Genomic DNA, 23190 nt, shown 5'->3' on the forward strand with positions numbered 1-23190 from the left:
AAAACTCCCGGCACATGCTCGTCGGATTATTTCACTGGAAATCCAGCTGGAAAGAGAAAAGCCCGAAAATCGTGCCACGCTTATGAATTATCGAATGTGTCGTTCATTCGCGAACGTTCGTTGCACGTAGATCCAACGTAAGATTTTTCAGTTACTTATAGGTAGTTACAAAAGTCAAAGTAGTCACAAAAGTACAAAGAAATTGTAATAAAATTGGAAATTTTGTAATTATCAATACAATTTTATTCCAAGGTGCCGTCGTACTAAATGTTCGTTATTTCTTAATTCCTTCTAGAAAGATATTAATGTACAGAGTAAATTCAAATTAAATTACTAGAAATAGTAATTACGATGTTGATATAAATAGTCACGAGATCGATAATTATGGAAGATAATGTACGATCTGTGTATTGTTAACACTGTACTGTACATTTGATCGTTCCCATTTCACCAGGAAATTAATTGAAAATACAATCACGGTTATCGTTCTCATTATTGTTTGACATACAAGCTATCATATTTGCTAATCATAATAAACCTTAGATATAACGCTCGATATCTTTGTTTATTCAGTTTCAATAGAAAAATGATAACGCTCTATAGATTCCATAAATCGAGCAAGTAAAATTTCTTTGAGAGAGATCTATCGATCGTTTTATAAAGATAATTTAATTGAGTTTAATTGATGGCTCAGTCGTTAACCTACGAGGAGTTTAACTTTTGTCCTTTAGTATTTTATTTGATCTAACAGGGTTAGTTTGCAGCAGACGTCGAACTTGTTAATTTATATCCATTGCACAAATGAAAAATCGCGTCGAGAAATGTTGCTCTCTTGTAAAGTTTTCCCATGGGGAGTAACATATCGCGGTTTTGCTGTCGTCCAACAATCAATTGAAATCGCCGAAAGTCAGAGCGAAAATTTTTTGTTGGCTGTCATCGATTTTTCGATTTCTTCCTCCATTTGTCGCTCGGCTGAATTTTTACGAGGCAATTTTTTTTACAAGTGAACACGAGTTCTCATGGCGAGAGAGGAATGTTTGCAAATTTTCGATCGCATCGCTGAACAGTCTGTATAGGGCCAAAAGCTGATGTTTCAATTCCTTTCGAAGTTCAATTGTTCTCCGTTTTGTGCACTCTACATGCGATATCTTTCTTTTCAATGGCACATTGTTTGTAGCGTTAATAAATTATGAATTAACTTCTTTCGACTATCTGTAACTCTGTTATCGTCTTCGGACTTTTATATCCAATCTCATTTTCATTTTAATCGAAATCTCCATGGAAATTAATAAACCGATGATCGGTAACTCAATATTTTGTTTTAAGAAATACATTAGCATCCACTTCGATATTTTCTTCCAGCCTAAGGAACAAGAGATACGATTGGTTCTAAAATAATCCAGAAAACAGCAGGATTAACAAATAGAAACATGATCGAGACTACATTTAATCAGATTGGGGCGCAAGAATAACACGCAGATTTGACGATGAAATGCAATTATTTGCAAACTATGGAAGCACGCGAACACTCAGCTATCTCACGAGTTCCTCGGATCTTGTCTGTCGTTATCGACAACCCCGATTCCCATTCGCAGAACATGACGCTACGAATCGTGCATGTAACATCGTTTCCAACCAAGAGCTCAACATTTCAACCAAGACCGAATCCGTCTTATACAGTGGAAGGGTAATTCCGTCGCTGGGACTTAATCGTGGCAAAGCACGTGTTGCGATCGAAACAACATCTATCCAGCCCGTTTCCACGCCGAATTTCAAGGAAACGAGCCGTCTTCTCTCCCTTCCTGCCTCTCTCTCTCTCTCCCTCTCTCCTCCTTCGAACGGAAAGATGGACCATCGATGAAATTCGGTGGTGTAACTTGTCATTGGTGACGAGTAACTTTGGAAGTCGGCAAATTCGAAGCTCTAAATCGAACTAATACACTTAATGGTGCAAAAGTGGGGGAAAATTGTTTGGTTTCTAGCGGTGAACTAATGGCAGCGAAACTGTAATCAGTCTTAATGCTGATTTTGCGGTTTTAGTTTTCCGGTTGTTTGGCTAGGATCTCTTTGATTCTTTTGGTTCTCTGGGCGCGATAGTTGGATTGCCACCGATATTTACGCAATTTCATATTTTTATTAACCGATGCTGAACATTAACTTGTTCGAATGAACAAAGTACGTACTATTGTATTTGATTTTGGACATTTTAATATAATCTTGTATATTCTGTGCATTTTATATATTTGTAGGTATTTAAGCTTCTTATAAATACATAAAAATTCGTGGTCTAGCGATAGCTGCTGCCTTGACAGAGTACGGCTTTTGAGAATGAACCTTGTTTGCTCCATTTGTGTGCTTTTTAATAGCGATAGAGAAAGAAGAAGGTTAGAAAGCGAATAGGTTCGCTTGAAACCGCAGTCAAGATCATGATAAACGAGTGAAGTACGTGATTTTAGCGAGTTACGTAATCTCAGCCGGGGGCTTTTCAGCTAACCGTTTGGTGTCGAATCGGAAAAGTCTCGGACGTAATCGGAATCGTGAAGAAGAGAATTATGTGGGAGAGCGGAAAACGAACGAGTAATATCGATCCGCGGTACTCGAAGTGTTAACCGAGTTGGCGCAAGTCCGACGCAAGGACAATCGGCCACTGCGTTAGTGCTCTGTCTGTGGTTCCAGGATTGTTTCCGAAAGAAGTTCCGTCTTCTAACTAAAAACAAAGGATCTTTAAAAAGTTTCTCGGACTTCTTTAGCTTCGAAGAACAGAAAAAAAGAAGGGTTGAGAAAGAATTAATTTAATCGGACGCGCGATTCCTGAAAACAAGTAGCTAACTTTGTAGATTATTTTCTTTAATTCGCAACAGTAGTTATTTACGGCTATAGTTACTCGATAAAGGATGTATCAAGCAATCTGTGAAAACCGTTCCAACGAATTTCATTTTATTTTATTTTATTTTTTTTTTTTTTAACAAAAGGCACGGAGTATTACGTGGAAAAGATCGATTTATGCATGGTACTCGATATTTCTGATAAATAGCGATGGAGAGGAGAGAGTTGGAGGAGATCGAAATTTCATCGATAGCGACCGATAATATGTGAGAATCGAGCGCTCGAAGGTACCATTATTTTCGACGAGATGTCGAGATAGGCATTGCGGCTCCCACTATCACAGACATTTCTATCAGTTCATCCAACCCGCGGCACGATAAACCGGCTTACAATTAGTCCTGCTTCAGTCATTATTCGGACCAAGTAATTAAGAGCGACTTTAAACGAGGCGCTATCGTTATTGGAGTAACCGGTACTCGTTTGAATTTTCATGAAATATGTTGGAAATTAATCCTCTGCTAATGCAACAAAATCAGCAAGAATTTAGAACTAATAATTTTGAAAGTGATTATTTCGCATATCTACCTATCGCTATCAGATACAAAAAGTACGTGTCTTTAACGCTTTGTAGATAACAAAATTAATAATTGAGTTGTGTACTATGATATTTAATACAGATAGTAGCTGTCTAATAGCCATAATTTAATCGTGCAGCTTTTTTAAGAATTAAGTACTGCGGGGAATTTTCAACGTTATCTCTAAACGTTCTGAAAAAGTCGTTTATTGTTTTACGGAGTAGCTATCGAAATACCGCTTTGAAAATAGTTACGAGGGCATGATGATTCAAACAATTTCAATTTGCGTTGAATGCGCGGTCTTAGAGAAGTTTTCTTTGAAAGCCACTCCTTGTACTTTTACACGTTTCTACATTTTGTCGTAAAAGACACGTTGTGTTTTTACCCGTTTCTACTCGTCTTTCCGTGCGACGCTTCTAAAGTGGCAAGATTAGAGAAAGTTTTTTCCAAGGCTGTTTCCCGGTTCCTTTCGCCACATCCACCGCGCTCAATCCGAAGCTTGTCTAGCTTTTAAGTAAACTTTTTAAGCAACAGCTGTATAAATAATCGAAATGCAACGTACAATTCCATCGTGTTTTATCTTTCTTTCTCTTGTATTGAAATATCAGCAGATTCGAATTAAGAATCTGACAAATTCATTAAATTCGAAATTTCATTCGAATTTACTATATGGCTAATACCGAATCATCGACATGATTGGAGACGCGTCATTCTGGAAACTTAATTTCATAACTTTAAAAATTTCTCTACGATATATTAAAATATTCCCGAGTGACTGATATTACTGATAAAGATCCTTTGCTGTTTAAACGGTCGATATTTTAATTTTGAAATTGTGGAAAGCGGAATATCTCTTGCTCAATCAAGTTTGCAGGTTGATCAAAGAGTTGGTGTTTTTGTTTGTAATAACGCGATTCGAACAAACGAGCCGGCCACTTTTAATGCGAGGTTTTTTTTTCAGTAGCATTCGCGCATTTGAACGTATCCGCGATTAATAGTCTCCATTTAGAATGTAACTGTAGGACAGTAGGTGGCTGGTGAAGCGTGCATCAAATGGGATTAAAGAGCGAAACGAAAAACGTTTGGACAGCTCTATCAGCCGAGAAAAATGTGTACGCTGTGGATGGTTTCCACTCTACGTTTTTGTCCTTTATTTCACGCAATTTCATGTCCTCTGTGAACGACAGCCCACCGCCCTATCACCGCGGTTATCCGACATCTTCGCAACACGTTTCTCGTCTTTGGCATCTTCTAGCAGAAATTCTGATTCTTTGTATGTATGACAGATCGATTGTGATTAATTTGCAAATTACAATTATCAATTACACTACGAATCGGTGATTAATTTCTAGATGTTGGAAAAAGGGAAGCAGAAAAAGAAAAGAAAATCACGTTAAGATTTTCAAGAGGTGTTAATGCAAGGAAATACGATAAAGTGGACAGGGAATATTCTGTTGAGACGCTGGAAAATTTATACAAACAAATAAATTTATACAAATTTATACAAACAGAGAATCGGGTTGAAGAGGTAGAAGCGAACCGAAATTAGTTGGGAGTACGCGGCTTATTTTAAGGATTCCAATTATCCAAAACGTTCCGAGTATTCTGTCGATTTTTCTGCTTTGAATATTTATTTATTTGAATAATTTCAATATTCTTTATTTTAACATTCTATTTTACTTATGGAATTCATATTTTATTCTATTTTATCTGTCGGAAATTCGTCGAAAATTCGAAACGTAAAATTATTCTTGGAAATTTTTGATAACTGGATATCTTTTGTTCTTTGGAAAGTGGATATCTTTGGGCGATATTAATTTAGAAGGGATGTTCATACAACAAGTTGTTGGTTAAAAAAGAATTTGCATTTTTATTACAGTGACATATGTATATGTTACAGTACACAGCATGTGAGATCTTTCACGATGCATTCGAACATTCACGATACACACTTATCGACCGTATCCGGTTCTATTCAACGCAACGAGCAACATGGCCTATCGCAGTTACATTCTCGCTAGAGCCCAGTTTCTCTTTGTCACCTGAACTACGATTCGCTGGTTATTACGCAACCTAATTTCCAATGTATATTCTGATAACATCCGTGCCGTTTAGCCTATGATACAGCAAAGAGGTGCGATAGTCCCACAGTACCAAATATTCGTTTCCACGAGTGCACGTTTCCACGATGCAACAACGATATCAACGATATACTCGAAAAGTCGCGAACTCGAAGAATCAATACCGACGTTGTATGTTTTGCTTAATTCACGAACGCGAAAAGACGTTTTTCTTTTTTGGCGAGTCGATTTTAACTTCTACATCGAGCCAAGCGGAATCAATGCTTTCAGCCTAACTGAGCTACATTTTGCTAAATGAAGAATCGTTGAAATTGTTCGCCTAAATTGTTTGAATTCTTCTTGAACGTCGCTGTTCATCTCGCTACAACGATTCGAAACTGTTCACTTATGTACAAACGTGTCTCGTTACCAGCGTACGAACGATCCACGAACGATGATCCTCGCACGATAGTGTCGTACCTCCGCTACGCGATTCATCATTGTCTGACAGGGTAACTGGCCCCTTGCTGCGTTGCTAGCGGAAATTCAAGAACGCAGTTATACGAAACGACGCGTCGCATTGTCCGCTGTTACGCCGTTACCCACGCGACCGGTTTGCCGAGCCATTTAGAAAACACAATACACCATGCTTCGCGCGAGTCCGAATGGGTCCTTGCGTACCATGTTTATACTCGTAAATCGTCCAGAGAACGCGACTGCTGCGTAATGAAATTCTCCGATCCTACGCATACCACGATGCACCGAACACACTTGCCGTACAGAGCCTGTTACGTACGTTCACGGTCCACCGAGTAAAGCTATATCGAATAAAGTTAAGACTCGTAGAAAATTCACATATAAAATACTCGGTTAACTAGGTCGTTCACTTTTAGTGTTTGCACAAACGCGGCACAAACTTTTCCGCTGAAGTTTCCTTTCGTCGCTTCAAAGTCGACGATCTTCCTTGAGAGCTTCTCGTTTCGGTTGATTATTTAACTTCGATTTAAGGGTTCGAGTTCGATTGAGAAGGAGAAAACTGCCACGAGTCGGGAAGGTTACGCGTTTGACGATAGAACCCAGGAGGAAAAACCATCCAGATCTGTTCAAACGTTCGAAACCTCCACGCCTCGGGAGTTTTTTAACTTGTCTCATACATTCAAGTTAGTGTTGCCCATACTGTTGATGAAGTTCGAGTGTTGCCCGTCTTGGCTGGCCTGTCTGGCTGCGTGTCCAGCTTCTCCGCTCTGAATGCTAAAGTGCCTGTAGGAAATGTACTCCGGAGGAATCGGTTGTTCCCTCTTCACGGTCTCTCTTTGCTTCTTCACCTTCAGATAGCCGAGAACGGACACGAGAAGCAAGAACACAACGAATCCCATGCAACAGCCGACTATCAAACCCAAACGTCTTGTCAGGAAACTGCTGACACTACCGACGTCGCCCATCGACGAGCCATCGCTGCTGATTACCGCGTCCGGTGATTCCAGGGTCTTCACTTCGGTGCAACGACTCGTAGACGAATCTGCCATTTGCATATCCGACGGCGACTCGAATGTTTCGTGGTTCGAGAAGTTAAATTGGTCCATCGTGTCTTCTTCGAGACGTTGGCCCATCCAGTTGCCCAAGCCAAATACGCAGATCAAATACCGAGTGTTTGGGGAGAGCTTCGAGAGTTTCGTCGAACGCGAATTTGGCTCCAGGATCTTTGCTCGGATCTGAAAATTTTATCGAGAAAAAGAAGATTAACAAGATTGGAATATTTTAACAGAATACGGTATACTCATAATATATTAGAGAATAATTCGTAGATCATGTACCTCTATGAATCTGATCGTGTCAATCAGGATTTCATGCGTTTTTAATCGATATAAATTCTCGTGTATAGGTGTAGGTATATAGAATGATCGAGAAGAAAAATACGAAGATGTAAAGAGAGGCACATGAAAATTAATCACTGAATATTGTACAAATTGAGAAATTCCATAGAGGCCAAGGATCCATAAATTAGCTATTATTATGTAAAGACAACGTTTTGGTGTTACCTCATCGATGTTTTCCATTGTGTGGTAAGCCACTTGATAGCCGCGAATACCCGAGTGATTTCTACTCTGCCACGATACCAAAACGGAGAACGGTTGGATATCTTGAATCGCAAGTTTCAAGACGAGAGGCGCGGAACAGAAGGCGTGCGGGTCCAGCTCGAGGAACACCAATCCTTGTAATTCCGGTGGCTGTTGGCACCTGAGTAATCCGCTGTCCATGTCGTTCATTCGCAATCCACCCCCTCGATTCCGTGTTACGCCACCGCCCACCAGCTTCTGATGATCACGCAGCCACTCCCAGAGCTCTTGAGACTCGCAACCGCAGTGCAGTGGGTTCTCTATATTCAGAAAAACGTTTAATCTTGCATAATTGCTGTTTCACGAGAGATGGATGAATATCGCTGTCGTATAAGTAAAGTTGCTACACTATACCTCGGGAATGTTAATAACAATTTTAGTTTTACGACACGTGCCGTCTATCTAAATCATAATTATCCAGAGAATTTTAGAATTTCAGAGAATCTTTGAATTTATCGTTGAATTTTTCTGAATATGAAGTGGATCGTGCGATGGCAATTAGCACCATCGCACTCATCTTCCTTAGAAACGTAGTTCGTACCTTAGATTTTACAAATTCTATGATACCAGCATGAAAGTCTCAAATCTTTGAATAACTGTAACTAAAAAGAGTAAGTAGGAAAAAAATATTTAAGTGGATTACCTTCTGCACGAAGGCTCCGTATTTGCGTTTCCAGTGGTCGGAAGGCATTCAACGGCAAATTCTCTAAATAATTCCTACTCAGATCGAGAATTCTCAGTTTCTTCAAGGGCTTGAACGCATCCGGAGAAATGGAAGATATCCAATTCCCGTAGAGATGAAGTTCAGCGAGATTCTCGAGATGTTGGAACGTGCTCTTACCCACACCGCCGATCTGATTATACGAGAGATCCAGCACTTGTAGGGCCTTTAGATCAGGCGGGAAATCCTCGAGTTCTTTCAAGCGATTGTGCGTGAGATTAAGTATCCTGAGGTGTTCCAGTCCTTTTAATCTCTCCTGAGGTAGTAGCTCGAGCTCGTTCATGCTTAAGTCCAAGGTTAATAGTTCGAGCAAACTGCGGAACGCGCTCGGCGACACTCGCGAAATCATATTGTTGCCCATGAACAAGTGCATTAACGCTGGGAACGCTTCGAAGTCCTGGCTCGTAACGATCGTCAGATTCGTTCCAGAAATGTGAATCTCCTGAAGAGCAGGATACTTTGCTTTTGAACTAATCTCGTGTATCCGGACTAATGGATTGGCCGTGACATTCAACCAGGTTAAGTTTGGGATATTTTGCGCGGACAGGGCGACCGCCGGGATCTGATGAAATTTGTTAGCGGCCAATTCGACTTTGCGAAGTAAGTTGGATCGGGCAAAGAAGTTGGCCGGCAGAGCAGCTAGATGATTGTGACTCAGGTCTACCGATATCAATCGAGAGAGATTCACGCCGGCGAATCCAGAAAGAGTCATGATGTAATTACCACGCAGATCCAATTCCCGTAAATTGGTCAACCCGTTTAATCTTGACATGTCTACGTTTACAATCACGTTGTTAGCCAATGACAGAAACTCAACCGTAGTAGCGTTCGCGAACACGTCGTACGGTATCTCTTGAAATCTGTTACCGTCCAGTTTTACTTCTTTCAACGAGTCCAAACCAAGGAAGAGCAGACTAGGTAGCATCCGGAGGAGATTGTTGCTTAACAGAAGTTTACCAAGATTCTTATTCTTCGAGAATATCTCTGGTGGCATTCTGTAGAGTTGAGAAGAATCCATGGCCAGATGCTGAAGAGACGGTAGTCCGTCTAAAGAGTTTCCATTGATCTGACTAAAATTGTTGTACGATATTCTCAACACTCTGAGTCCCGGAATGTCAAGACGATCCAACGTAGAGGCAGTGAGATGATTGTGTTCCAAGTTCAATTCGTACAGGTTGTTCAACCCTCTGAACGCTCCGTTTTCGATTACGCTAACGGTACAGTTCTTTAGATTCAATGTCCGGATTGGTAAGCCCTCTTGGAAGATCTTGTCGTGCAACACGTTCAGATGATTGTTGGCCAGGTCAAGTACGCGAAGTCGCTTCAAAGCGGTCAATGCATAAGGGTCCAAGCGACGCAGCCCATTGTCTTGCAGGTAAAGTTCTTCCAGCTCGTGTAATTCCGAGAAAGTTCTCACTGTCACGTGGCTTAAGCGGTTCATGCTTAGCTCGAGGAACTTGAGTGCCTGCATTGGCTGAAAGGCGGTGTCCTCGATTCGTGAGATGGAGTTATTTGTTAGATATAATCGCTCGACCAGCAACAGGTCCCGGAACAAAGGAGCTTGGAGGCGGGTTAATCTGTTGTGGCCGAGCCACATGATTCTGACCGACGCTTGGCCTCTTAAGGAGTCATTGTGCAGGACACCGAGGCCGTTGTTGTCCAACTGTATGGAGACCAACGAGCTGCCGCTGTTTCCATTTTGTCCGACATCGTTCGACACTTGGAACACATCGCCTAACACCGCCAGAAGATTACCTTGAAGATTCACGTGTTGGAGGCTGTGCAGGGATCTCAAAGCGCCGGTTTCCATGTCCGTTATCGCGTTATTCTGTAAATGCAGTTCCAAGAGCGATGGTAAAGGCGCGAAAACTCCTCTCTTTACTTCGGTAATCTGATTGTCTTGCAGTCGCAGCTCTCTCAACGACTTTGCTTTCGCGAACGTCCCCACCTCCAACTCGCGGATGTTGTTTCCATCCAGAGACAGGGTCGAGAGATTGTCGCAGTGCTCGAGGAAGTCTCGCGGCACTTTCTCGATGTAGTTGCCGCTCAAGTGTAGCTGTGTCAGGTGGCTTAACGTCGCTAGACCGCGCGCGTCGATTTTCCTAATAGCATTTTGTTGAAGATACACCACCGATAAGCTTGTACTTCCAGCGAACGTTTCAGCGGGTATTTCCAGGATGTTGTTCTCCGCCAGGAATAGCTCCTTCAGCTCTGGTAACTTGGAGAACACGCCGCGGATGTAATGAATGTGATTGTTACTAAGATCGATGGACCTAAGCCTCTGGTTTGCTCTGAACGTGGATACATCCAGTGACACAATCTTGTTGTGGCTTAGATCGATGGACTCGAGATCGATCAGTGATATGAACGCGTCCTTATCGACGAACTCGACGGCGTTATAGTAGAGAGACAGAGTCTTGAGGGACGGACAACAGCGAAAACAGTTGAGAGGGATCTTCTTGAAGTTGTTGCTGGTTAGATCGAGAAAGTTTAGAGCGTCTAATCTCGAGTATCCATCTTCTGGAAGCTCGGATACCTCGTTCCAGGCTAGTCTAAGCGACGTTAGGTGTTCCAATCTCCTTAAACTCGTCATAGGGAATACTCGGATTTTATTTTCAGCCAGACTTAGATCCGTCAGAGTATCTTCCAAGCCTGCGAACGCGTATTCCGATATTTTTATTATCTGGTTGCCCTTCAGGTTTAATTTAATCAGAGAAAGTCCGTAGAAGCTGTAACTAGGAAGCTCGTGCACCAGATTCGCCTCTAAATCCAGAGCTTTCAGGGAACTCAAGGTTGCCATCGCCTTCTGCGGCACGTGTGGAAGTCGTCCAGACACCAGCGCCAAGGATTCTAAGCTTTTGCTTAATCGTTTAAACGCATCTTCGCTTATCTCGCGAATTGCCGAATGAGATATCTGCAGATGCCTGATTTGAGATCCGGCTGGAAAAGCTATAGATCGAAGTTCCTCCACTCTTCTGTCCAGCTCGTAAACGCTTAGGGATTGAACTATCGCTCCTGGAACAGTCGTTATCGTAATTCACTCGATCTATTTAACTAAAACACGTAGATTATACGTTGAGTATGTGGTATAATGGATTCAAAGCTATTCGAGACGTAGTATCTGTTTGCATAAAAACCAGTTCAGCGAGATAAACGTAGGAGTTACTCGAGATCCCTTAATTGAGAACACAATCTAAACGTATTCGGGTAATTATTCCGTGCGGTGTTGAATACAAGCTTGCTTAATCGGGTCTCGGGACAAAGGGGAAGAAAATCCCGTCCGGCGGAAACGAAATCCCTTATTTATCCTAATGTATTCCCTCGTCATAGATGGTGGCCTCGCGTAGTACGTACCTTCTCCTCCAGCGGCGTGTATTACACTGGACAAAGCGGTCCTGAGGGATTCCTCGGTGGCCCCGGCACATTCCAGGAACAGCCCGTCCTCGAAATTGTAACAAGGGCAGCCAGGTATCGTGTCTGGCGGTGGACACTTGGCGCTTCTCGCTTCCTGTGCTGCCATGCAAGCAGCTAACACCACCGAATAGATAAAACGAAAACCGTCGCGGTTACCACGAGTCTCGTGTCCGCCACGCGACGAGTCCGAGTCCCGCCACTTGCGTCTCGTCCGCGGCCAAGTCATCCACATATTATTATCGCGCCGTTCCGGTCCAGGTTCGTCTCAATCCTCTCATCGTTTCTCTTAACGACACTCGATCTTGCTGCTGTGCCCCTACACAAATGCGTTATTGGTTGTATAAATAATGCAGAGTAATTCACAATTCGGGAAATATGTTAGCAAAAGTATAATTTAATGTAAAATGATTTCTATTGTATGTATAACTCACAGTACTACCTTTTATAAATTTCTGAATATTTCTATCTACATGATAAAATAATGACCGTAGCAGTTAGCTATTTGCTACTCCTAATCTCTCTCACGCCTAATAATCATATCTTCGATAGCCGATAATTGCGTGATTTAGAGTCACTAATCATCGCAACGCATCTGCATAATCTCACACACGCACTCTAAGTACCTGCCACAAATCATCGGAATGCAGAATAGCTTTGAGCTAGTTTGTCTTTGACGGCCCGTAAAAATACGTCGTTGGAAATGAGAGATAATTAGGTGGAAAAAATTCAGGAATTCGGCTATCAGAATTTTATGTCCTTAAGCCAAATTCTCAGGTACAGAACTTCCTCTTATAACGCGTTCAATGGCGTTCACTCGCGTACACGTAACAGTTAACTCAAAACGTTACGTGGAGCGTTGATTCTTCCATAATGGTAGGTTAATAGCTCAGTCGCGTGCCACGTATTATGAAATATTCCCTCGGACTTTATGATTTTTTTCACTTATACTTTATCTTGGCAGTGTGTTTCTTCGTATCAAAGTCGAGAACGAGGGATTTGTAATACATTTAATAACAGGTGAAATTACTAAGAATCGAGCCATGTTTGAATTAGAATAATCGATTCTTCGCACGATGTGGCGATGTATCGTTTGTATGGAGTCCCAAAAGAATACGCGTTATCCATTTGGATGAAAACTTCTACGCTTCGTGACAATATTCTTTGATTCATACGTAATTCGTGTGACCCGAAAAATGGAACACGTACGTTCGAGATTGTTAGCCGATGTGCGTGAAGAAATATTCCAAGAAAATGTTAATGTCAGTAAAACGTTGATAAAAGAGCGGAGGTTGTTCACGCACGCGAACTTTTTCATGCGTAATTCCGTATGCTTGCGAGTGGATTACATTTACGATTAATCGATACCTGTGTTCTACTATTCGCGTACCTCGTTCAACGTAAATACTCTCAGAACATTTACAACGTTACGTAAGCTCCCGCGGAATGATCAGTTCGATGATCAAGATAACTTAGAAACCGCAGTGTGTAATTTCTGCTACAGTATAGTATTTTTATCACACGCACATTTGCATAATGACGCGATGCAAAATAATACGAGATAAAATCGTGCGTAAGGCGGGAGTAGAACTGGTCGGTTACTAGTCAGACATTGGGACGCGAGTTTACTCGGCGAAGTAAAATAGGGTTATCACGCGGACAAATATTGATTATAACTAGATTAAAAGGCGAGAACAGCGCGCGACTTGGTCAACGAAGTTCCGGTTGTAGATGTACAACTTGAATCATGCTCCAGAGGCGGAATAGGTTCGTCAGCGCGCGAGTAAATACACACTACTATGGGTATTTCAGCAAGTAGAATCGTACCGTTCTTGAATAGACAAATATAGCGAGGCTGCACTTGACACAGCAAGTAGAACGAGACGGTCTTCTCGGGACGAATACGCTGCCAGCTAGCATAAACGGCCAGGTGGAGTATAACCGTTCGTCGTTACGCAAATACACTCAGACTGAACCTGATTCAGCGAGTAAAGAAGACCTGTTTATGACTCCGAATACATATCAAAATTGCGGTGCATCGTAGTAAAAACTATCTAAATATGTATGTTCTCACATAATACGAATATATACGGTCCAGTTTATAAGTATTAGGCCATTTAGGGAAAACGAAGCAAATCTTTAAAATGATTAGGAAACAATGGTAGAAGATACTCAAATTTTTATCATTTTATAATGTTTTGTTCTATAAGTTCTATAAGATTGTGAAAGTATAATTGTTTTAGGCATGTATAACGAGAAAGTTATTCATCTAATTTACAGTTACATTGTGAAAGGAACTAAATAATTATTCGTCCGTTTTTCACCAAACGTATATTTCGTACAATATTTTCATTTATTATTTGCATAACGATGCCAGTTCCAATGGATATCAGAAGTTTCATATATCAGACACGGGATTCTGCACCTTGGCTTGCTCCAATTCGTACAAAGAGAGTCGTGATCCCCAAGATCAGCCGGTCGTAATTTAATGTCTGTGGTAAATCTTCGGGGCTCGGATGTCGTCAGGCGCGCAATGACCCGCTACGTTTGGAAAAATATGACTGGATCGGCTGACTGTTGAACAGGATTTCCAAATAGACGTTCGATAGCAGCCGGCCGGTCGTGTGTAAGACGGGTGTATTCGGAAATACAGAAGCGTCAGGACTCGTAAGTTCCCTGCAGGTTATGTTCAACATCTAGTTAAGGAGAACAAGTTTGTTAGGGGTTGCGCTTACCGCAGGTTAGATGCCCAGAGAACGGCAGTGAAGTAGAAAAATCAATATTTCCTTCGGCGTTACGAGCCACGGCTTTGAGCTTTTAATTAATGCGTAATGCAGATTTTTAATCATTACCGGTCGCGTGCGACGGTCTCGAGCTCGAGCCTGATTACTCGCAGCAACGCGCTGTTTATTAATATGATTTTTCGTGAGTCTTTCGTGCTCGTAATGCTTCACGTCGTTTGCAATTCGATATAAGTGCTTCTTTGGAATTCGTGCCTGCGTGGAGTTGAAGCAGGAAATACAGAGCTGGATTCGATATTCCTGCTTCATTCGTGTGCGCTTTCTTGGAATAGCATCTCGTAAAGTTTATACGATCTCACAGACTAACTGGCTTGTTAGTAGACACTAGAAATTACGAATTCGTGTCCTCGCGAGATAGAAGAGATCTTGAGCGGCGATAAATCGGTGGCCATTAATTTCCAATTGGTAGATGTCTGAGCGGAATAGGTAACTGAAGAGAGAGAGAGAGAGAGAGAGAGAGAGAGATTCGCAACTTCTCCGAAGAACGTAGCCTCTGGAGCATTTAAAGTTTAAGCCTGAGCCTCAACTCAGTCAGCCAGTTTCGAGTAAAAATTTTCCGGCCAAAGTATCTCGAAAGAGGACTATTTAACTTTCTCGTTGTCTTCGGCGAGCCGCTTCAAACCAGATTTCCATAAAGCGCGTGCTTCGTTGTCGTGGATTTCTATGACCGCCACGCGTGTAGTTGATGTTTTCAGTCTCTGGAGATTGATTATAATTTAAGCAGAATTCCGTTGGTGTACCGTCGACAAGCATCAGAAACGTAGCACGCACGTGCGCCGATTCTACGCACGTGACTATCGTAATGATCGTGTTACTGTTTTCCTCGTTTCGCCAGTTAATGCCTTCAAAAGCGTACAGGTGTCGTGGCGGTGGGGTGATACGAAGAGAGAACCTCGTCGTCGCTAGTTTCTCGTGGAAAATGCCTCGTATGGGGAAGGACCGAAATATGGCAGGGTTTAATAAAGGACGCCGGCTTTCCCTGCGAACCCAAGCACAGCTGCATTGCGAGAGACACTCGTGCCGCATTTAATTAAGCGTTGCAGCGACGCTTAATCTTCAAACTGCATTCGCCAAGTCGAAATACACCAGATGAAATTGAATACTTTCCGTGGGGCGCATCTTATGTTCTTCCGTTTATCGCTGTATCATGAAAAAAGGATTCGTCCGTAGATCACTCGCGGATCTAACCTAGATTTACTATCTGTTCAGAATTCCATGCATGGGTGTGTAAGTAGAGAAGTTGATAAATATTGACAGGAAATACTGGCACGACTGTGTCTTTCCGGAGACTATTTTCTACTGACACGGTTTTTAAAATGTAAATTTTAATATGTCGTATTTCATAGACTCGTAAATCTTCATCTCGCTGTTACGAACGTTGTCCTGCAACTAAATTTATCGATCTACGTGCAGATGGCAAAGCAGAGCGAACATTTTTCTAGATGTTCCTCTCGAAGGAAACGAGTGCAATTATTTTGTCAAGGCATTTGGAAAGAACACGACAGATTTTAATTACCTTTTGTTAGCTTATGTTAAAAAATGAAAATAAATATATTTGTCTTCAAACGAAGGAGCTTTGTCTATGAAGCAACATCTACGAAAATCAACGACGAAGGATGGTAAACAGCATGGCAAATAGAAATCTGCGACCGCGGAACAAATTGTAATTTCTATTTCAGCTGTGAATCCCGAAGAACCGAAGTATACTTGAGCTTCCATTACTCGAGTTTCGCAAAGCAGAATTGGCTTTGTGTTGTAGGAGCAAGTTCCAAACAGATTAGAATTAGGGTACAGAGATAGATCCTTTACATTCATGAGAGCGGAATATATTAGCGAAACTACATGCGATCGATTGACATAAATCTATCTAAATAAATATTTTATCGATTTTGCAGACACTCACAAATAATGGTCGGTTGAGCGATACAACAAATTGTTTTCGTAAATCCTAAATCCTTCTGCATTTGTTAGGTCACTAGATTCCAATATTTAAATAGAAATTGCCTGATATTCTGTTACTTGGATCCTCTTACCATCCACCGTTTTATCCCTTATTGATCCCGTACAGTTGAATCCCAGAGCGTTACCCACAATACACGCCGCTCATCTTTGCTACTTCAGCATCCAGAGTGCGTCGAGTGCCGTGCAAACTTCTCGGTTACTTCTCAATGCTCGGTGAACTAGTTTCAGCAACGATAGATTATTAGAATTCCGTATCGCGAAATAACTCACAGCATCTATGTAATCAGGATGATGTTAGATAACCGCGTATAGGAATTTCTATCACGAGATCGTTACAATGTATTACTTGATGAACGATTATCCAAATTATCTTCTTCCACGGAAGGGATAATTATTCTCTTTCAAAAACATAATATTCCGAAGACATAATAAGTGGAAGAAATATAATTTTACAATCCTTGGGCAATACTTACAGTTACGTAGTCGGACAAATTTAAGCGACAATTATAATCTTAGTTAGAAACTATCGATTCTAACAGTCCAAATGTGCAATATTTCAATTAATTCATAAAATGTCCAATCAAGATGATTATGGCGATCGTAGTCGCGCGAGAGAGAAGCAAAAAGGTGGGTCGGGGGAGTATCGGCTATACGAAATTCTCAATCCTCTTTTACTTGGATTCGCATCCCGAATGAATAGGGTTGATTCATTGTATATAGTGGAAGGTTCGACCACAGACATCCGCGTGCAAGCTTCTCGATTACTTTACGATCAAACCTCACAAGCCGCTGGCGGGTTAGAAGATCCGTAATCTAGACAGGATCCATACGATTCGACCAATCTGGCAGGATCACGGACATCGATTCTCGTCGTTGCGCTGGCGGAACGAGCCATCGTAGAACTCGCGGTCTGGAACGTTTTGGTCCATTAAGACCGCAAGAAAATTGAATTCCGGCGCGACAGCGAGCGCGCAAGTTCGGATTAAATCGTTGCGGTACACGGACGAAACCGCGTTCGCTAATGAAGCGCGCTGCGTTGAATATAAAAGGGATGCCACAGAATCCTTTCGACCCTCCCGCGACATCTTCCAGCCATCCTCCGGTCCACCGCTGTCGAAAGGAAGCGCAATTAACCCTGCCTCTTGTCCGAGCCTTTTAGTTTTTTCAAGCTTTCAACCCTCGAATTGAAGGAGTAGGTGTGACCGTTATCGCGCGTGAATGGAATATTTGAGAATTTGTCGTTCCATAATCGTTCTTAACGCCGGCACAGAATCACCCATTTGTCACATTAACGATTTCTCCCTTCGCTTGCTTCCCCTTGCCACCTCACACTCTGTCAGTTACCCAATTTTCCAGTGCCTCTAATTTCCGCAAAAAGCCGCGCATCTCTAGCCGCTCTCGAAATTACTTCGTCGTACGCGTACTAAGCAAAAGTTTAATTGCTCCACGCGTTTTCTACCGCTGTCAGGTCATTTCTTTTCGTTGAAAATGAACGGACGAAACTCGTCCTTTAACGACAAAGCACGGCTGCACTGGAGTCGACTCCTCGTCGAATCGGCCAACTTCGGGACGAACTAAAGAGCCACGTCTAATAAGCCACCGAGAGGCTTGCAGTTGTTCACCTATTTAAATAGCACCGACGATGGTAATGAGAATGCAAATGGCACGGCACGACCGAGCCAGCTTTCCTGCACACGTCACGGAATAATAAAAGGGAGCGGTTCCCTTTCCAGGACTTTGGTTCCTCGAGACACGTGTCTTGGTACTTTCTTTCTAATTGAGAATCGTGGTTGTAAAATATCAATGGAGACGTCGAAACTCGGAGGAACTTTGGTAGAATTGCGCGTAGATATTCTTGATATCGTCAGGCTACCATTTTTCTTTTAATAACCAGACTGCAAGCATTTACGAATTCATAGAAAATGGACAGAATTCACGTAATCTTAAGAAACGTATAAAATGTCCAACGTACGATACTGTTTATTACATTTAGTGGACGAAATAAATATTCCCCTTGGTTCCATTTCGTTGCTCTTGTTTATAAAAATATGAATTTGTACAAATATCTGTCGTGCATTATAAAGATACGTCAGCGATGTCATAATCCATCAACTATTTCTCTCAACCCTGATCTCAATTAACTCAAAGAGCCCCGGACATGTCTCAAAGTGATTAATCGTCGTTCTGTGTCGTAACACTGACCTGCTAGATTCTCTCACGATCGAGAATATTACTAAAATCTAAAATTACGGTAATGAATGCAGTGTTAGCCTCTGTCGTGTTATAAAAACTCCCGGTTATGCTAATTTCAGAAACGAAATTTCAAAGATTCGTCGCATCGTTGACGGTGCCGCGGGCCAATATCACAGACACGCCGCTAAGCCATGATGAAAAACGCTTTCCAGGCCACTGGACATGATTATCCTCTTAGGGCAACGACTCCTTATAACGCGGGCGAAAAGCAGCTTCCACAAACGCCGACACGAAGCTAGCAGCTTATACCAGCTGCCTGATTATTAAAAGTTAAACCTTACTTTCCGACGGTAGGGCAGGGAGAACGGGGAGGCGAAAGAGAGAGAAAGGAAGAGATAGAAAGAAGGAGAATAGGCCAGGATGGAGAAAAATCGGAGGTGGGGATTTGGGCTGTAACCTCTTTAACCTCTTTGCATAAAATTAAAGCTAATCATATTCATTTTGCCGGTGCAGTTCCTCGAAATCCTCGAAACTGTGCCGGAACATTACGACTCTGAATTTATAATGATGACAATGAAAATTTGTACCGCCGAGTTTCGAGGGTTTCTTGCCGGAATTTCAACCTCGCTGCCTGCACGATAATTAGGTTGAAGTCTCTAGACACGACGATAGTCGAGAACCTGCCGTTTGTGACGCAGATTTCTAACAAGTAAACGTGCCTTATTTCTCCCTTCTATTTCCATGTTCTGGCTCAAACTACGCTATTCTAGGATCGAGTCAAAGATCTCTAGGAACACGATGATTCCACGAAAATTGCGAAATATTGCCTTGTTTCGATGCTTATAGTCGGTCCTCCGTGAAAGAAATTCTACCATAGGATAATATGTTAATTATCGTGGAAACGATGTACACGGTGATTCTAATTTCGTGATACAATTGAAGTGAGGGAGATATTATACTATGGCTCGAAATAAGAGAAAAATCAAGAACGATTGAACTTGGAAAATACATTCCACGCGTTCGAAAGGATTAACAGTTTTGAAACAAGTTCAAGGACTAAACGTAGATCCCGAGCACCGTTGGAAATTGAGAAGGAGCATTGCTATACGGTCTTTGAGGTCGGGGAACAGCTGCCTTTGATATTCTTAGAACACGAGGCACTCGTCAGACGCGGTGAATTCCATCGGGAGGAAACGCCGCGCGGAATTATAGAAAATATTCCTTTCGTTAGCCACCCGTGCTGGTCGCGGCATTCATGGAAAAGCTGCTCGGGATTCTTCAAAGGGCCGACGCAGGCACCAAGTACATACGCGAATCTCTTTACCGCACGGGAAAAAAAATTTGTGTATTCTGCTTAATAAGAAGAGAGGGATACCAGAAGAGAGAAGATAGTCTATTGGAAAGGCGATCTTTCTTGGGCACTGCTGTGAGCTCTGTAACAGGTTCGAAATCGATTCGAGATGAAACGAGAGAAGGCGAGTAACCGTTGGTTCTGTGTTTCTTGAAAAATTAACAACCCGATGGGTAATTCGCGAGATAATTGAAAAGGAAAGGGAACGTCGATTTCGAGGAAAGAGGAATTCTTGTATGAATAATTTAAACCGAAAAAACGATCGTGCTACGTAAGAATTTTTCAGAGCTATACCGTACGCGCACGTTCCACGTTAACGACAGAATTTACTTAGGAAATTACATTTAGCGTAGATTAATACTGTTAATTGAAAAATTTTTTGTTCCTTTTGGAGAGGATGAAAAAAGCTAGTGGCTGTGGCAGAAAGGAAAGAACGTTAAATTAATTGTTCCAAGTGCAACGCGCGCGAAGACGAGAACAGTTTCTTGATTCCTCTCGAGTCCGCTTCGTCATGGCGAACGTCGTTAGCTAAGGATAAATAAAAAAATCACTCCCCTTAGGGAGACCGGAACTTGGGAAAAGGCGAATTAAAACTGTCGCCGGGAGAAGCATTTATCAGCATTCGAAGAAATGATTCGTACTTTACGGCGCGGAACTCTCGATCGATCCCGTATTTTCTTCGGAAAACAAAAAGTTTGGAGCATCCTCGTCGTGTTTTATCGTCGAGTTACGACTCCTTCGGTTCGATATCACCCCTTTCTTTTCTTCCCGTTTCGGAAAAAACTTGCCGAGACACGCAAAATCTTGCTAGAGCTGCTAGTAGTAAAACCGTCATTAGTCAGACGTAGGCTTTTATTTATGTTGTTCGAAGGATTATGGCTCTTAAAGTTTGCCACGGAAGAAGTAATATAGCTTTTTCAAACATTAAACCACGTATATCTCATTCTTCGTTAATGTTCTCTTTTTTTTTCCTTTTTGCTCGATTGTTTCGTGGCGTAAAACGAGCAGCTAATATCCTGTTTTGTGAACTTTCAACCTTGTATCGACCACCAGGAACAGGATGTAACTCGACAAGAAAAGAAAAGTGGCCGATGTCTTCAAAGAACGTTTAACCTCGTTGATCTTATAAAAAGGCTCCTGCTACAGAATTAGTATGCCGAAGACGAGGAAAGAATCTCCGACGTGGAAAAGATTTTATTACCGATAATTAGAGAATTTTAAAGGCAATTAGTAGACGAAGTAGGTTGGTATATTGCAAGTTGCAATAGCGTCGTTCTCGGAAGAAAGTTCGATTTTATCGACGTCGTGCGCATGCAATTTTATTTCGCTGCCAACCGGTCGTTAATTTCCCTACAGAAAAGACATTCAAACGTAGAAAAAGCATCCCGTGTAATTTTTTCCTTTTATCTTAACATACATCCTACTTTTTCTAGGTTTCAACGTTATGCAAGAACACGGTTTACGACTGAATACACTTCGTGCAAATATTATTTCAAATACGAATGAAATACAAATTTGAAACGTATAAAATGGAAATTGCATAACTTTCGGTTCACATGTTTTATGCGAATATTTTACGCTAATTACAGAATAATGGAATTTTCCATTGAAACTTTCAAGTTAACTGTTTCATCCAGTTACTCCTCTCTTTATATTCGTTACTTTCGTCCAATTTCGAATAACTTTTGTATTTCTCGTTTTTGAATAATGGTGTTACAATCGTGTTCGTTGTTGTTCGTCAAAGTAGATAGATTTCAACGTTAGCGCGAGAAAATCGTGATCGACAATGACTTCGTCGTAGTTGGTTCAATGGAGCTTGGAATTTTCAAGTCTGGAGAAGTGCTTCTTTAACTTCCAGCCAGGTGAACGCTGAGTAACCAGCTCCATCGATTTTCCAACGTGTCTTCGGGCATATATTAATAATGTAAGCAGACTTGTGATATCTCTCGTTCCATAAAATATTCATAGGAACTTCTGTCTTACGTTTATTGATACAACTTTAATCGTATTCTGACAGGAAAATTTAAAGTTTGCAATCAAGAAATGTCAATACATCGACGTATAAGGCCAAACTGATCAACTCCATTTTTTCTCAATCCTTCAATTTCGTTATATCGTGGTACACGACGAATGTTCAATTTTGAGATATTGCTTTTTAGTGGATACGATGATAGGTTAAACTAGGTAACACAATAATCGTGTCATGATATACATAGTTGCACAACCGATCTTGTGATTGTGACACGTTGATACTGCGTGTTCCTCGTGTTACGCTGAAAACAATCCTTGTCTGTGATGCGCTTTGAATAATGACTGTCCTCGCCAACACTCGACACAGGTTCTACACGATTTAATAGTAGAATAATATGGGACCATGAACACCTGTTACAGGAGCTGTAGATGCACGCAGAAGAAAGATATTGCAAATATGAAGCTGGTAGCGTGTTAAGTTTGTAGAAAGTTTGGAAACTTTATACGCGTTTCGTTGAAAATTCTACGATTGTATACCAAAATAAAAAATACGAAAGAATGCGTTAAAAATATAATATACGATAGCAGGGTGTTACAGATGTGGGATAAAAATAACGTGTAGGAGAAATGTTAGACAGGGATCATAAATATAAAGCAAATATGTATGGTTTAGTAAACAGAAAATCGGAAAATGGATTACGAACATTTGAATATTTAAAAATGCTTTTTAGATTGAATCTGTTAGTAAAAAGATAGTAAGCGTAGTAAAATAATATTTCAAAAAACAGGAGATGATGTATATAAAAAATAGTAATAGAAAAATACACGGAATAGTGAGAATTCGTATTGATCAGATTTCTAGTGAATGATCGCGTAGTAAAATAATATTTCAAAAAAATAGGAGATGGTGTAAATAAAAAATAGTAATAGAAAAATACACGGAATAGTGAGAATTCGTATTGATCAGGTTTCTGGTGAAAGATCGCGGCTTTCAGGGATGGAGTTTGAATAACAGCGATACACGCAAAGATTGGAAGAAGTTGTAGGAATATCAGCGGTAGGATCGAGGATCCTGATTTACACTATATCCGATTTCTCCCTGCACAATGTCTCTAACGTGGCTACCTTGAGAACCAATGCCAAATACATGTACATACCATTGCCAATAGCGGTTCCTATTCTCCGACACATTAAGAACATAC

The 23190-nt window shown here is 41.4% G+C and overlaps 1 protein-coding gene across 6 annotated transcripts in view; it reads right to left on the bottom strand.

Moving 5' to 3' along the window:
• Nucleotides 1–5244: 5244 nt before the first annotated feature.
• LOC126924921 (protein artichoke-like) overlaps nt 5245–23190 on the bottom strand; it is a 175575-nt gene continuing 157629 nt past the window's right edge. For all 6 annotated transcript variants that reach the window (XM_050739918.1, XM_050739914.1, XM_050739917.1 and 3 more), the window contains 4 exons: nt 11654–12029; nt 8222–11314; nt 7501–7838; nt 5245–7173 (listed from right to left, as the gene is read on the bottom strand). In XM_050739918.1, coding sequence (XP_050595875.1) covers nt 6610–7173; nt 7501–7838; nt 8222–11314; nt 11654–11945 — 4287 coding nt within the window. In that variant the 5' untranslated portion in view covers nt 11946–12029 and the 3' untranslated portion in view covers nt 5245–6609. The remainder of the gene's footprint in view (nt 7174–7500; nt 7839–8221; nt 11315–11653; nt 12030–23190) is intronic.

The sequence above is a fragment of the Bombus affinis genome, chromosome 15 (genome assembly GCF_024516045.1).
Source record: "Bombus affinis isolate iyBomAffi1 chromosome 15, iyBomAffi1.2, whole genome shotgun sequence".
NCBI classification, from domain to species: domain Eukaryota; kingdom Metazoa; phylum Arthropoda; class Insecta; order Hymenoptera; family Apidae; genus Bombus; species Bombus affinis.